The sequence below is a fragment of the Spea bombifrons genome, chromosome 2 (genome assembly GCF_027358695.1).
Source record: "Spea bombifrons isolate aSpeBom1 chromosome 2, aSpeBom1.2.pri, whole genome shotgun sequence".
Lineage (NCBI taxonomy): Eukaryota > Metazoa > Chordata > Amphibia > Anura > Pelobatidae > Spea > Spea bombifrons.
Window position 1 is genome coordinate 19,264,688 of NC_071088.1, and position 18,062 is coordinate 19,282,749.

At 38.5% G+C, this 18,062-nt stretch overlaps 1 protein-coding gene across 1 annotated transcript in view; it reads right to left on the reverse strand.

Moving 5' to 3' along the window:
* The window catches only part of ADORA2B (adenosine A2b receptor), a 34,361-nt gene extending 17,842 nt beyond the window's left edge, over window positions 1-16,519 (reverse strand). The window contains exon 1 of the mRNA XM_053457003.1: window positions 15,346-16,519. Coding sequence (XP_053312978.1) covers window positions 15,346-15,671 — 326 coding nt within the window. The 5' untranslated portion in view covers window positions 15,672-16,519. The remainder of the gene's footprint in view (window positions 1-15,345) is intronic.
* Window positions 16,520-18,062: the final 1,543 nt, after the last annotated feature.

Here is an 18,062-nt window from a genome sequence, read left to right on the forward strand (position 1 = left end):
GTTGTAAACAATAGAGTAGCTCAGTCTTAATAAATGGCATGGACCAGAGAAAGAATACAAAACAAACCTATTTCATTAGTATAGCTATAAACCATCAGCATTGTGTGCTGTTTGGGCTGGGAATGTCACCCAAGTATTGTATGACTGATAACGTTGGCAGTCTACAGGTCTAAATAAAGATTTTGAAAAAAAAAAAGAACTTGCAACATAACCAGAATTCCCTTTTCAATGAAATCAGGGCTTCTAGTCCAGTCCGCGGGTTATGCAAGGACATCAGCGAATTCTGTAATGTCACAAGACATTCTATAAACACCTTTCCAGCTCATCGTAGCTGCATACTGTCCCTTTGTTGGTTAGGTTACCAGGATGGTAAGCTGAAAGTAAACACATGAGATCTTATGGACCAAATTAGATGGAAAATGCTTTTAAAGCGTCAGACACTAAAGTACACATACGCACACAACAACAACGACGACAGGTGCAGTGAGGTCAAATCAGCTCTGGAACACCTCATCTGGAGTTATAATACAATTTACAATCTTATGACGTGATTTGTTTCTTAAATAATTGAAATCAGTTATCGAACCATAATCTATGTTTGTTGTGGCAAGGCATTTCCATCTTTATAATATGCTTTGGGGTATAAACAACAAGGAGAAACAAATGATACATTATATATATATATGAGTCCTCTAAAACATCCCGCTCTTGATTCCACATGGATCAGTTCCTAAAACGGTTAATGAAATATCACAATGCAAACAACTGCTTATGACCTGAGAAAAATAATCAGTACACAAAACAATGTGACTTTTATTAGATAATACGTAAGCAAGCCAGGTCTACAAGCTAGCTATTCCTGTACTGCCAGTCCCGCCACCTTCTGCCAGCCTCCATTGGTTGGAGGTCACAATATGCTAAATTTAAATGGCCTCATTTGACATAATTGAGCATCTTAGCCGATAAACAAGTTGGATGTACTCTTCACAATAATACAAAACAGGGAGTGTAAGACATACAGCCTTCCAGTCCTTGAAATCAAAGTAATATATCTCAAGTTAAAGAAGCTGGATGCTCATTATAACCCTTCTTCTTTCCCTTGCAGTACACATATTGATTACTGTTCCCCCGAGGCTGATCACAATGACACTGAGATGATCCGTATGCAAGGTAGATAAATGAGTAGACAAACTCTGCCATATTGCCTTGTGTACTAGACTACTGGGCAGTGAAATCAAAAGGTTAAAAGTGGATCTCCCCCACTTTTCCCGAATTCTATATTTAAAAATCAGCACACTAATAATTGAGAACATTTACATGGAGTCTTGTGTTCAAAGTGTTTTTGGTATTTACATATGCTACACTCGAGTTCCAATTACTATTATCCGGTAATTTTTGGGCGTTGTGTCATAACAGGGTACAGGTGCATTTCAGCCTTCAATTTACAGCAATGGATATGAAATTAGCATCTGGAAATTAATTTCTGTGCAAGACAGTATGCCCCGGAGCATTTTTTTGTTATACAAATAGATCTGCCTTTACATCATTCCGGCTAAAATGTGGGTTTTTCTTATGTTGGAGATAATTTATTGGTCAGAGCTGTGTTCAGTGAAAAGTTTTCTTTTTGCACCTAGTGGTGGATGCCATAGAAACAAAAATCCATGTGAAAGCAGCAGATTTCATTAGGCCTAAGAGCTTATGAAAGCGATACAGCAATTCCAAAGAGATTAGTAGAGATCTGTGGTGTGTTTTGCTATAAAAAAATAAACAGGTTTTACTTGAGTTTCAGTATTGAATCAGCAGGCTGACCAAAACAAACTTTAAAGCATCAGATGACCATAAAGTACGTTTGCCACTAGATATAGAAATTTTCACACTTGGAGAGCCATAGTTTGTTATAGGAGGTCGCCTAGTGATTTTACAATGTTGTCCAGGACTCCCTATTAAAACAAGATCTTAATGTGCATTATCCTTATAGTCTACGCCTTAATTATGAGTGCTTTTACCCCCGGAGTATTGGCTTGGGATGCACTGTACAATCCCGTGCATGTCGTATTTAACTGGCATTCTCCCCAACTCTCGTGTTATATAAACAATATGTGCAATCAACCTACTGAAGGTAATTCACACACCATATTTCACTGCTCAGAATAGCCGTATGCATGAAAGGTGTGATCCAAGATGCATTTAATAGATCCCTTCTTCTGAAGCCCAAGGTTTCTCTTGGCATTAGCTGGTGATTGACACTCTTTTTCTTCCACTGATTGTATGTTTTGGGAAGTTACTATAGAGAAAGTCCTTTCAACCTTTTAAATTGTCTAAGAAGGGAACATTTGTTACGGGCTGTTTGTTTAGAGGCATGGCAAGGGAGCAAGGCTTTAACAAAGCTTACTATGTTAGTTTGTCACTTACTGAATAGCTATTTATGTCATTGAATAAGGCGTTTAGAACACAATTTTATTCCCAGAAAATAGGGGCATCAGAAGAGGAAAACGGGGAAGGGAAATTTGAAGTATCCAGATCTGCTATGACAGAGCTGAACAAATTTAAGAAAAATTTAGGAGACAGACAGAAAATCATAAAAACTTGTTATGATATTTTCAGAGCCAGAAATAGGTACATCCATAAACATCTATGTTACATATTCAAAAATGTTATGCCCCAGAAGCTCTTCTGGGAACAGCCCTGTGTCATGGATCACATCTTTCCCAGACCTCGTTTATGATGACTTCACACTTTGTAAATTGCAGTTTTCCTACCATACGCACATAGCTTTCCTCATATTGAAAGGAGTACATATAAAGCCACCACAACCTACTGGTAAGCAGTGATTTCATGGGCGATCAGAGTTATTGCAATGCTGCAAATGTCAGTTAATCTTATGTATAAAGAATGGCACAAGATACTTGTGAAAAGTGAAGTCTGAAATTTGTGACCACAGGGAAATAATTTAAATTTAAACTTTCCCCCAAATGTTGACACTTTTTGTTGCAAATATAACCTGGCTGTACTGAAAAAACATTAAGGTATTTGTTTACATGTTTTTGTAACATTCTTTATAAATGTAATCACCCAAAACTAAAAATTATTTATTTAAATAAAAATGCATCACTGGAGTGCTACAATCTACGCTGTGTATAATTTAGAGAGGGTATCTAATGTTTTCCAATGTCCCTCCATATGAATGGTCATCTAGGGTTCCAGGATATTATCAGGGTATAAGAATTTCAAGCACATATACAATATTATATTTCCAGCTTACAACAATACAGATTGGATCACATCCTACGCTCTGCTCGTATGGTAAATACTGTGAAATTAAAAGCTAGTTAGTGATAATCATGAAAGTCCTATTTTCATCTTAGCAGATCACATTCACATTTTGCTTCCATGAAATACATGCAAGGTGCAAGGTGTTGTGGATTGTTCCTTGGGTAAGTCCGAAGAAGCTTTATATTAAAGTAAACAAATCTGCTCCCAAGATGTGTCACGATGACTCACCAACACACCTTTTTATTAAACCTATAAAGCATACACGCCAGTATTACTATGGGTGAAATCTGAAGCGTGGTTCCTTGGCAGGAGCAGTCTTCTGTGTAAATATAGAATCAGATCCTGGTTGAGCTCTTCTATGCAGAAAGGTAACTCAGTAGCTTTTTGTGATAACGTCTGGACATATTTTAAGCAACATTCTAATTATCACTTCTAGTCTTTCACCAACAATCCCCCAACATTGAACTTTTAGACCTCATCCTGGAATCATTCAGCCGCACATCCTTCGGCTAAGTCTTTCATGCTGCAAGCTCACAGTGAACTTTGGAATATGATGTCATATCTTGGTCCACATTTTCGTGGCATAGTGGCCTAGGCTAAAATATGCCACTGGGGTCACGTGAGTTGTAGTGGATGCATTATTTGTACATGTGAGGCTTTGGTGTATAACAGAAATCTCGCGTGGAGACTATCTATCAGCAGCCAATCTGCTAAGAACGATAGGAGACTTCCCATCAGCAGCCAATCTGCAGCCCCTCCACTACACACAGAAAATATAAGGATCTGTGTTACAATGTAGGGGAACATACCGTATATTTTAGGTATTAAGTATACATTGGCCCTAAAATTCACTTTTGTAGGGGAGCATTCCCCCTTGTGAAGAACAAGACTAACTGATAGACACAAACTCAAATACTCTGATCACTCTCAGTCACACTGGTGGAGTAGCAACACTGGCCCTTCAAAACACACACAAAACTACTTTGATGCGCAAAATATTTTCAGTCAGATGGCACGCACTCGAAATACGCATCACACAGGTGACTGGGTCAGGAGGTCCTCCCTCTCGGATGCAGTGCAAGCTGCCACACTAGTTGTGTAGGGTCATACAACGCCACATTTCCATTTTGACAATGTCATGCACAGCTTTTCCATTCGTGCCAGCTGCTGGAGAGGAATTTGCGCATAGCATTGCTATATGGATTATGCTGATTAGTCCCAGGCGTTCTATTTTTAACAGTGATGCTCAACTGTGGTTAAACTTTTGAAGCAGCAAGAAAGGAAGACAGAGTTTGGGGAGGTGGCCATTATGATTCAATTTCATGTATTATATTTTGCTGTGGGAGAAATTACTACTGCCCTTTGTGTCACCAAACCTTTCCATTAATAAGCCAAAAAAGTTGGGGGAGGGAGAACTTTGGACATCCAAGATGCTTTTTAAGATGATAGGTCTAAGTGGTTTGGTGGTAATCCCATTTGTGTGTTCCTCTTTCAATTGCTATGAATGTTTTCCATACATGTGACCCCACCGAGTGCCCAAACCCCAGATGTATATGTGAGAGTGACCCACGACTGTCGATTCCTATTTATAAATACTGAGGCCTCGAAATGTAGTTGGCCAATCACTACTTATGAACAGTCTATATTTATATGTGTAAAGAAAACAGGCACTTGACATCTATTAGTTAAATAAGTGACTCCATTTTTAATGTTACTAATTATAAATCAACCACTTTTGATGCTTTATGAAATGCTAACAAAATCATGAATGTAATAGTAATACCACTCATTAACTACACCATTCTGTACACTAATAATTGTCCCCAGTAGCATTATTGAAATGTATTTATCTATGATGAAGTCACACATTTCCTTCCCTCAGGACCACAGATTATAGTGACGACAGAAGGAAAAGAATCTTCTAATCTCATAATAGCCTGATGTGTGAGTGACGTCTTTAAGGGATCTTCCACTACTGTTTCATCTGGGCTTCTTACCTACAGCTTTTGGTCATTTGTTGGTTCATAAATTAAAAGAGGATTACTAAGGAAATTACCCATACCTATTGGGAATTTTAAAATAGAATTTAGATGTCTAAATACATTCAAATAAAAAGAAAATATACCCCCTACTTTAAATATAGTATGTTAACCATATTTCAAAATAAAAAAATCTAGACCTTCTAAGATAACATGTGGACAACACCTGGACACACAACATCTGGAACTTTATGTACTGAAATACATTTTATACAACATTGTTTATTTTATTGTCTTATATTCTAAGCATCTAATAGTTAAAAAAGAAGTTGCTACTGTGTAAAGCAATTACAGTAAATTTAGAAGGTGTATCACATCCAGATTATAAATAACCTTACCATTAAAAGTTCATGTTGATTAAATGTACAATTATTAACAGTGCTGGGCTTGTCCAAAACCACAGGATTATGGGAAGGTATCATAAGCACTCAACACATTATACACCCAGACAAATTTCACGCGGATCTACCATGTTTCCAGTTCTGTACACAAAATACATGTGCAGAATAGGGTTTATTAAAATATACGAATATATTCCACGCCTTCTTTAAATTGTACAGAGCTGTGTAATATGTTGACACGTAATAAATAAAGGATCATAATAATATAAGATCCCTTAATGTATGTACAATGGGAACATAACTTCATTTTCTCAGGATCTGCATGAATATTCCTGTAACAATTGGCAGAGCATATGACACAGTGCAACTGCATTTCCATATCGATAGTGTTCACTATGTGATATATATATATGTGTGATGTGTGATGCACCATTTTCATCTTAACGTTTTCTTGTTGGTCCATATCCTGACCTGACTTCCAGTTAAATTTAAGGGTAAGTAACAAGCCATCTGTTGTAAACTAAAAATTCCATATTTACCTACAAACAAAACCAGTCACTTGAAAGGGAAAGTCCCAGCTTAAAGTGACAATCCTGATTCCTAGAAGCAGTCTCTGTGACCCAGGTGTTTTTCCATTTTTATGTCAAAAGGGTCTCTAAGTTTGAAGTTGGTATAACTGGAATCTTACTTTACAAAAGAAGAAAAAACCCTCAAGGCTATAGCGATTGTAGCCCATTTCCTGCGCATGCAGGATGAGTCAGTCGAACCCTTGGGACACAGTGGTATAAAGTATTAACTCCGAGGTCACCTTAGGGGTGGAGAAATCAGTGTCTTTGTTTTACTACTAACAGTCTCGTTATATGTGCGCTCCATGTTCTTTTGTTTAAATGGACATGATCTGCTTCGCTTTCCAATATTTCAACCAGGCATTTGAGTGGAGAATAAAAAAAGAACAATTTGTAAAAACGAGCATTAACATAGAAAATCAATGGGTGCCTAAGGCAATTTATCAGGACTGCTCCAGCTTTTAACCTCAAAGCCTACATAGAGAATTGTTAGAAAAGGAAACCCTTGGGCCAGTGAGATTCCTCTTCATTTCCATGACAGATCTCTGTAGGTCTGTGTGGGTTCATGAAGCTCTAATAACACCCCCATGATATTACCTTTCAGCCCCGATGGCATACCGTTGATCTGCATTTGTCAGACATTATCTATTCTTCTGGCAAAATACTAAAAAAAAGTCTAAGTATGTAAGATATATTTAAATGTTGTGTATCTGTAATAAATAGTTATTTTTAATCCCTTAAGGACAATGGGCGGCCCCTAAACCCATTGAAAACAATGCATTTTGAGCCCGTACATGTACGGGCTTTGTCATTAAGGGGTTAATTTTCTTTTATTTACATATTTAATTCAAATATTGACTTACATTTAAATAATGGGGTGGAGCATACAGAAATTCTTATATTAGAAACTGAATTCTTCACAGGGTTGCTGAATATCATCCTCCCGGATAATGTTGAGTTCCAGCAAAGTTGGAAGATACCAAGGGTTATGTTAAAAAAAAAATCACCAAAAGGTAAGATGACTATATATTTGATTTATCACAAAACAGTACAGTGTTCACATTGTGTTTTATGTGTTCTTTACAGGACATCCATATACAAATCTAGCCCCTATTTGTTTCTCAAGCTGGAAACAAATCCCATTGTTCCATGGCTCTTGCAACTCACCCCTAACCTCTTATTCCTTTACCTGAATCAGCCTCTTACAACTAACCCCTTCATTTCTCATACCTCCCAGCCATTTACCTTCCTCTCACCCCTTTTTGGTTGGTTGGGTCGAGAGTCCTAACTGCTATGGGAGCAGAAATTACAGGAGGTCACAAATAACGTGTCACAAATTGATACTGTATTATAGCACTAATGCTAAGAATAAAAGATTGGCCTTGTACGGATACTATGTACTATGTAATGCACTATGATACTTCTCTATAGCACATTCGACCATTCCTATCACAACATGATTGGTGTTGACAGGAACAATCTGGGCTGATGCTCATTTCTTGCAAGAATAGCGAATGACCTTAGGATGGTTCACTTTAAGGTCAATGCCTTTCCATACAGGGAACAAAAGAAAACATGAAGGCTATTTTCTGTATCAGCTGTTCGTCATCTAGTCCCTACTGAGAGGATACAGCCAGTGAGGGGCAAGACCCTGCTACATGTTTGCTAAATTATGCTCTGATTGACATTAGAAGAAGAAAGGTGTCACGGCTGTACAAATCTAAAAAGGATTTTGGAGCCGGAAAGAACATTTTAGAAGCCAGCTGGATCATTTTAGTAATCAAAATGGATGCAGCCATAGAGGATTAATACATTCCTCTTTAAGAGCTTCTAGAAGACGCTGTAGCTATTTCTACCACCTTTATTCAACCACAATGATTTGAAAATGAGCTGCTGCCTGTGTTACAATTGAGAATGAGGGCAATTAATGGGAAGCTTGTTCTTACTGGACCTATTATATTGATCTGTCTGGAGACACAAAACCAAATAATGGCGATACAAACTATTTAAAAGCACCGTCTGCAGTGTGTAGGAACGGATGCTAATACTGTATCACATTAACTTCATTAATACATCAGTTAAAAGGACTTGTTTATCTGGGCGTCTTCATTGTAGGCAGTCATGGTCAAAAAAATTAATACCACACCAAGCTGCTTCTTTATGGCAATGCTAACAAAGTCCTGCTTGCCTAATGGAATCCTTTCCACCCCAAAATGTCATTAGTCAGAGGGACCCTCTGGGTGATAAGGATTCTAATTTATAGTCTAATTTATGTCTTATATAATGCTTTGGCTCCGACTTGTTATGTTTATTTCATTTCCAAACCATAAAGCCGTTCACAACCTGATGCGCAGGTTGATGTCTGGTGTTAGCTTTTAATAAGTACACCTCTGTGAGCTATTATTATATGATATTATATCTTTCGTAACAAAAAACAACACTTACAAGTGCCACATTTACAATGGTAGTACTCAAATCCTGTGTATTAAGATGCTGCCACTTGGGCCCAATTTGGACATTTCCACTTAGGGGTGTACTCACTTTTGTTGCCAAGGTTTAGACATTAAGCTGTGTGTTGAGTTATTTTGATAGGAAAACCAAATTTACACTGTTATACGGGCTGTACACTCACTACTTTACATTGTAGCAGAGTCATTTCTTCAGCGTTGTCACATGAAAAGATATAATAAAATATTTACAAAAATGTGAGGGGTGTACTCGCTTTTGTGAGATGCTGTATGAGTAATGTAAGTGTTCTTTAAATATGCATTGATTGGCTGCTGCAGCTTATCCCCAAGGTCATGGTTTTTTATTATTTTTAGTTTTGGTGAATGCATATTACAAAGTATTTTGATATGCTTCTGTTGTTTAAGAGTTATTCTGGCATTTAAAGAGTTATCATTTGCTTGTTAACTCAATTCTTAAATTGCATGTGGATCGAGGAACTGGCCATTATACATAGTACTCAAGATGACTGTAAATTAGATTCAATACTGAAGTTAACAAAATATGCATTAGTGAGGCTGTTTTGAGTGTAGTCACTCACTTCTTACAGTAACTATCAATTAAGTTGTCCATTTAGAATGTAATCAGATAGACATAGTTCTCATGTTAGAATCCGACTCTCTCATTTCCTTGCAGAGGAACCAACAATAAACTGAAAACTGGATTTGCACAGCTGACTTTTGTGTTAATCGGACGTTTGGTCTCATTGGGGCAGCAGAAGTGTATTTAGGACAAGGTTGGTTGGGCCTACGGCAGCAGGTTGCAGTACAAACGTACCCTTAAAACATTAATATTTCAGAATTTCAACACACCAGTAACACATATATAAATCAGTTACGCTGATAAAATGTAAAGTATATATGCATTTCCTAGTATATTATTTAAAAACACACTATACTTATCCTGGTCCATGTGCAGATTTCCAGTTCAGCAAACCAGACCTGGGGAAGATGGCTAAAATTAGCTAATCTATAAGTTAAAGTTAACATGTAATCATATTTTCAGTATATTAACTTCACGTTGCCCGTTTGCTCTCAAACAGTACCAAAATGAATTGTTCTAGTGGTCAGATAAGCTGGAGGAAGGAGTTTTAAAGGCCTAGGGGCACAGGCAAGCTTATAACATATCTCAAGGAAGCGTAATTAAATATGTAACTAAGAATGATGTAGGCTTTGGGAATATTTAGTGTACCCAACTTATTTTTATTGTTTCTAAATATGTAATTAAAAAACCCATTGCAATAAGCAGCACCGGGAAGGATGTATTTAGGTACAGAAGGCATATATAACAGGTCATTTTCCTTTCAGCACATCCAGCTCCCTAAACGATTTTTCTGCTCAACGCTCATTAGCCGAAAAGCTTATAATGAATGACGTACAGAAAGTTTCACCATCATTTATTAAATGAAATGCCAGCTCTCTAACTCTAGTGACGGCTGAATAATAAATTATGCTATTCTGGTTCCATTAAACTTTTCCATGAATTTGCTCAAAATCCTATGTTATTCTAGAGAATACTACATAAACAACAACAACAAAAAAAACACATTCATTGTATGTTTTGGTTCAAAGGGGTAATAGAACCTAATATGGCAAACTAATAAAATGTTAGATTACAATTATCTTGGAAATGGTTTGACAATTAAAGGAAATGTTTAACGGTGATATATTGAATACTCATAAACTCATTTACAATAAACATATAACAGCCCTTTGTTTAGTTTAGTGATGCTGGAAGGCTGAAAGCTGCTACAGCTCCCTTGCCCAGAGAAATAAATCAGATTCAGGGGTTGAAACATCTACAGATTAGCGCAACAACCAAGTCATTACTTTTTAGGAGACAGGAGAAAATGCTCAATACAGATCTATCCAAAATTGTATAAAAAAACTAGAAGCATGCAGTAAATTTTGTGACGCCATCTGGCTCCTGAGACTCGCCTATTCCTAAAATGGTTCTTGGTAAGGTAATTCTTTTCAGTTATACAGGAAGACATGGCCATACCTGGGAACTTCCCAGGGCTTGTCTACTGAGCTTACACTCTTTTGTAATTTTCGCTTTCACAAAGCTGAGTTAAAGTTAACTTTAATTAACCGAATGCCCAAACACATTTATCAGAAAAAAACATTAAAATATATGCAAGACATAATGCTTACACACTGTATTTGCTCGATTATAAGACTACCCCACAAACGTTGGGTCATAATTAAAGAAAATAAAAGGCCTGAATATAAGACCACCCTATTAGCAACAAAAGCAAAAACACTGGTTTTAATTTGTTTCTCCTCATACTCTCACTTACTCTCTCACTCTCATGCTTTAATTTACTCTCTCTCAGGGACGTGGAAGTTAGGTTAGCAGGGACGTTAGGTTGAGTGAATGAGGGCAGGAGAGTGTATGAGGGAGCATGGAAGAGTGAGTGACAAGCCTCTAGGCTTAGTCCATGCGACGCTGATAATGAAAAAGGACCTTGATTATAAGCCGGGGTGGACTTTTTCAGATGATTTTCTGAAGAAAAAAAAAACTTGTCTTATAATCAAGCAAATGCTGTATGTGCATACACAGATATGCAGCCACAAAGGTGTAACCGCAAGTAACTACAAAGGAAGCTTCTTACTGCCCGATTATGACACAACGTGAGAAGCTCCCTCTGAAATGCAGACTATGGCTTTGCAAAATACCCTGCTGCAGGAGAGATCTCATGAAAAAGTGTGCCCCCATGTGGCACCCCATGTAACCCAGCACAACAAGCACTATCTGTGTGTGTGTGCAGGCAAATGTATAAATTACACAACAGGTTAACCGCAAGTAGGGGACATTTGACACAAAGGGCCATAAAGCAAATGCCCCTGCATTTGCCCCTGGATTGAGGGGGTGTGGGGCTACAAGCATGGCTTTGAGGCAGGGCTTTAAGAACGCTTGTAATGTAAGAATGTATTTTGCTTACGATGATGTGGGTGGAAAATATATTTAGAAAATAAATTGTGTGACTTTTAGGACTGTAGAAAAGTTTAACACCGCTTTACATAACTAACATTCTGAGCTCCTTAAAAAGAGACATTAGGGAAGTAAAGTGGGGCAGAAAGATGTGGGGAAACAAAGGGATATTTGGCAAGTAAGCTATGGTTTTCAAGATTTTCCTTTTAAAATAAATTAATAAATTAATAACATATGATCTAGTGAGCCAGAGCCAAAGGTAAAATCTATTTATATTTGAGATAATCACAGCATTGTATTTCTATATGTAAAGTTTCCTGCATCCTGAGAGAGATAAACATAATTTAACTGTAACTGTATTTTACTTATAATTCTTTGTTTCAAACATCAGCACCCGGCTCATACAATTTTGGAGAAGTACTTAATAAAGCACACAGGAAAATGTCTTCCCTCTTGACGGTAAAGCACTCTATCCTCTATTCATGATGTTATTTATTAGACATGCGTGTTCTCGCTTTTGGTCACGTACTACCTCTGATTGTCTGCCCCTTAGAGCTGGCTGGTCCATTTTTAAGGATCGCATTGGGCCGGCTCTGTTTCCAGAACATGAGCCAGCCAGCTCCGGCAAAGCCTCCTCTCTAGTTTTACTCTTAGTAAATGGCCCTCACAACAAACGTGTAACTTTTCCAACAGTTTTATACACTAAAGCCACAAAGTTAAACCCTAAAGTTAACTCTTAAAAGAAATGTCTCGTGCTAAAAGTAGTGAGGTGATACTGCTCCTTTAAATAGAAACAACATAAAATAACATGTTTCTGTCTCCAAACAACATTGTACTAAAACAAGGATCAATTATTCTTGTTATCAGTTATAAGGTGTCCGTTAAGCACGTTGGTCAAATGCTACTGTTTAGGTAGTGATACACAGGTAATACCTAATCTCACAGCCGGAACCTACGGTTATTACTAAAAAAAGACACAAATCAGCGTCTATTCTTATCATTTCTATTTACATATGCTTCCTTTGTATACAATATACAACCAACAACATGTATAGCACACCAACCCGACGGTGGGGTTCTGAGGAACAGGGAAACAGAGACGTAACTGCAGTAATCTGAGAAGAATGTTTTGCGTCAAATAAGTGTTTCTTAGACGGAGGCAGATAAGTGAAACAGCCTTTCAGAGGATGTGGTAGAGATTAATACAATGATGGAATTAAAACATACATGGGGTAGACATAAAGCTATCCTGAATCTAAGACGGGACCAAACACAATGTAAAGTCTGAGTCTTTACATCAGGAGACAATATTGGCCGAATAGATCCTTTCTACCATTTGTGTCAAATGTCTAATGTTCCTTACATTTTAAATCATCAAAGCTTGACATTTTTTTTATCCTATGGGCAACTGAGTTAGGAAATAAGACATTTCTTTCCATTAACACTTATCATCTGGTGTGAAAGGAAGAGCTTAAGAAACATGCAACTGTAGTTTAAAGTGCGAATTGCAGTAGAGTTTCGAATCTATCATCCTTGTGATCTATTGAAATGTGTAAAACTTATAATATCACAGAGAGAAGAAGAACAAGGGTCTACATAAGTATTTTCATCTCACTTTTTTGCTGTTAGCACATTTTGCCAAATTTCAAATAATAACCAGCCTAGAAATGGCATCATAATGCCTATCCCAAAATGCTCTGTTGGACAGTGACAAAAAGAATGTCTCATTCTTGGAGACCACAAGAACCTGGCATTTTAACTACTGTATCTATCCCTTTCTACTATTTAAAACCAAGTACTATAATGTTATGTTTCATTTCGATATGAAACATGATCTTTACTGGTTCTCTATGGCCAAATAAATAAAACTCTAATTGATGTTAGTTTTTGGGTGAAATATAATTAACCTCCTGCAAAGACAAGCGTTTAAGCAGAGATGTCCCTCAATGTTTGGCTTGTTATTAGCCATCAGTTAACAGATCTGCGTATCCCAGTCTTCAGTCATTCTGCAGAACCAGTCCACAGGGGAGATTATCAAGTTCTCATTACAAGTATAAATCAATCTGTCAATCAACCCGTCATAATATATCCACCTATTAAATGAATTAACTTGATCATAATGGGATTACCTAAAATCAACAATGTTTGTGGTAATCAGAGCTCTTCATTGTTTATCGCATAACACAACAATAGAGGCTTGTGAATTGTTCTTGTTTCCCACCCTGTAGATCAATCTCCTTTAATGAACCGTATCCGGGTTACAAAAAAATCATTAATTTGATTCACAATTGTTTGCAAGCTCTTCTGTCCATGTAGAAATGTCTTTCTCCCTATATTTCAAGCCCGGGTATGAATGTGGATATCTACAAAATTGACCAAATTATAGCAACTCAACAGTGCTGTGACGTATTTTAAGAAAATTCATTCACGGTCACATTAAATCAATTATACTGTGAATAAAATAACTGGTGCACTTGGTAATGTATTAGTCTTCAACATATGTGTAGCTGGGCTAAAAAAAAACAAATCGCGTCCAAACTGGATGAATCAAACCCACAATCTGAACCCGCTAAGTTGAAGCGTGATCTTAATACCATAAAATTACATTTTACATGCCGGTAAATTTTGATTGCCATTGTTATACAAAAAGACAGTAAAGCTTTACACAATGTATTCTCCCATGAATATGTTTATTCACTCACCCAGACAAGCATACCCAAGAAACCAACCAAAATAAAACACAAATGAGACTTCTTTACCAATATAAGCTACAAATAGAAAGTAAAGGTCACCAAAACCACAACTGATCTATAATCCCCCATAGTGACATATAAAATATACTACACATACCTTCTTTACTTGCAATTAAAAATCTAATATTAAACGAAACCGAGAATGTGACTGCTAGAATAAAGAAGTAAAGTTTAGGTGTCAAGGTCTCAAGCATAGTGGAAATCTAAAATATTAACCGTATAAAGGTGTTCACAAAACGATAGTAAAGAACAATTTCATTGATTATGATGTGATTGTATTATCAATACAGATATGTTTGCTATTTATGATAAAAGATGAAACAAAGACAGAAGCTTTACACCGAGGTGTTAAGCACTTTCTGGACTGGCTTTCACTCATATTACTTGTCTCTCAGATATTTTGCAGTACTTTTACACAGTGTGTACTGTATAGAGTTCTATAAACTTTGCTTTGTACAATTGTAACAATGGGCACTCCAGGTAAACATATTGGTGTATACGGTGTCTTTAATTCATGGTGTTTGTTTAGACTTCACTAGAAGGTTTACTAACAGTAATACACCATTAACACACTGTATCTAAATATCCTCTACAGCAGCTTGTGAATTAGTGCTCAAGGACATTGGCTGCTAATGACATTAGTGGGTCAGGGGCTGTGACTATAAGGGGGATAAAATGTGTGTTAGGAAATATTATTTCAGCTGGTGTGCACTACAAATCTCATCATGCTCTGCCAGCCTGGGTATACTGAGAGTTGCAGTCACTAACATATCTGGTGAAACTATTTATAAAATCTAGAAAAGATTGTCCACTAAACTAACATTAAATAAGCTATATTGGTAGCTTACAGAAACAGAGGTTCCCTATTCTCACAGACAGAGAACGTGGGACTCAAATTACAGTTCTGGTTGAGGAAGTCCTGTGAACACCTTACCTGAGGGGTATCTTGATAGCCAGGTACCTGTCAATGGCTACAGCCAAAAGACTGAAGATAGAGCTTTGGGTCAGCACCAGTACAAAGCAGGCAAAGAATAGGCAACTGTGGAAATCAGTCTCTAAGCCTATGCTGATGGTGATTGCAAAAGGAATGGCAAGCAGTCCCACTGCTATATCAGCCACTGCCAGCGAGACCAGGTAATAGTTGGTGGCATTCTTCAGGGTGCTGTTAATGGCCACTGCCCAGCACACTAACACGTTCCCCACAATGGACAACACAGCGATGATCACCTCCACAGCTATGTAAGCTGGACTTGCTTTCATTTCCACTACTGGTTAAGAACATATAAGGAGACAGTTACAGACATCTGGGTGGGAGAGGAGGATATTCCCCCCTTTAGCTGGATTCAGCCCCTGTCCACTAACACCCTAGAAAGGCTTAATGTCTAAATTGAGGACAGAGACAAGCCTTGCACAGACTGAATATAAAGTATAAAGATGCCCAAGCTCCTGCGCTTTATAGTCCAATGCCTGGGTGCTTCTTGTGATCGCCACCTGTTCCTCCTTGTCCCAAAGGAATGTTTGATGTCCTTACTCCTGATCCATTAGAAGGTCAGATCCATAAGTGACCCACGGGGGATTGTGCTCTCAGCACCATGTCATGCCATCTCCAGGGGTGCACACACGTACATCCTTTAGCACATCTACTTCACATGTCCCTGGAGCCTCTTCACAGCCCCAACTCACACCCCCGCAGGAGGGGACAGGACGCACTTGCCCCTCTGCCAGCCAATCGTGTGGGTGGGTTTACCACCACTGGTGCCTCTTACTTCAAGAAGGCTCAGCGCCCACTGAGGGGCAGCTCTGGGCACACAGCAGCATGGTGTCACCAGCAGGTCAGGGCTGGTCTTCTACATGGCAGAAGATGGAACGTTGGGTCAAGCCAGGAGGGGAGCAAACTTGCTACCCTGGATATCTGAACCTCCACGTTCCACGCAGTTTTCCCAGTGGTGAGGTCCACACAGCCTATAAGTCACTTCCCCAGTGGTAGGGTCCACGCAGCCTATAAGTCACTTCCCCAGTGGTACGGTTCACCGTGTGTATACAGTCCCGGTGAAGTCGTAGCTCGTTCAATCCGTGTATCCTGAACAGCGGCTCCCAGCTGCTGTACAGCACAGTGTGCACGTGCGTTGCACTTATACTGTATAAGCGCCGGAGTTTGGAGGAAGGCTGCAGTAAACGCCCGCTAACGCTCCAGCCCCTCCTCCCTCATATACACGCCTCGCCTATGGGACACCCGTCCGTTCAAGCTTTGCATATGAACTGTCCTCACACACCCGCAAATCATGCGTTCTGTACCCGGCCGAGCGGGAACAGTGTCTGTACCGTGCAGTGCTATGGAAAATAAGTATGTTACATCTCCTTGCATTCCTTTCTATTAGTCACCCCATTATGATTTATTCCGAAGAACTTAAACCCACTCATTAGCGGCAAGAAGCAGTTGCTCAGTGACAGCAAATACACATATCCAAACATATAGGTGAAAGAACAGCGAGATGATACAATGTATGTGGAAACATAATAGCTTCAAAATTAATACATCTAGTCAGGGGCGTAACTAGAAATCACAGAGCCTCCAAAAGCTGGCCTGTGCTATCATTGCTCGCATCCATGCTCACACACACACACAATTACACATCCATGCTCACATAATTATACATCCATGATAACACACACAACTACACATCCATGCTCACACCCAGACAATTACACATCCATGCTAACACACACACACAAGTACACATGTATGCTCACACACACACAGTTACAAAGCCATGCTTACACACAAGTACACACTCTCTCTCACACACACACAGACACAAGCACACATCCATGCTCACACACACAAGTACACACACATGCTCACACACACACGCTCACACACACAGGTACACATCCATGCTCACACACAATTACACATCCATGCTCACACACACTAATAAGAACAGTGTTGTGGAAAGAGGGAGAGATACCCATACATACCCATACTCTCACACACAAGTACACACCCATACTCTCTCTCTCTCACACACACACACACGTACACACACCCATGCTCACACACACACACGTACACTTCCATGCTCATACACACAAGTACACATCCATGCTCACACACACACACAGTTACAAATCCATGCTTACACAAAAGTACACACTATTACTTTCACACACACACACAAGTACACACCCATGCTCACACATACAAGTATACATCCATGCTCACACACACTAATAAGAACAGAGGTGTGGAAAGAGGGAGAGATAATGAGAAAAGCAGAATGGAAGGAATAAAACAAATATATAGAGAGGAGAGAGAAAGGGGACATATAGGGAGAAGGGAAGGATAATGAGAAAAAGGAGAGAAAGAAAAAAGGAAAAAAGAGGAGAGATAAAAATAAATTGGAGAGATACAGAGGAAAAGAGAGATAATGAGAAAGAGGTGGATCAAAGTGAAGGGGGAGATAAAAAATAAAGGGGACAGTTTGGGAAAAAGGGAGAGATAAAGTGAAATAGGAGAAGAGATGTGAAATAGGAGAAGAGATAAAGTAACATAGGAGGCGATAAAGAAATTGGAGAGATGAGGTAAAGAAAAAGAGGAGAGATAACGAGAAAGGGGGATAATAAAAGAGGGTGAGATAATGAGAAAGGGGT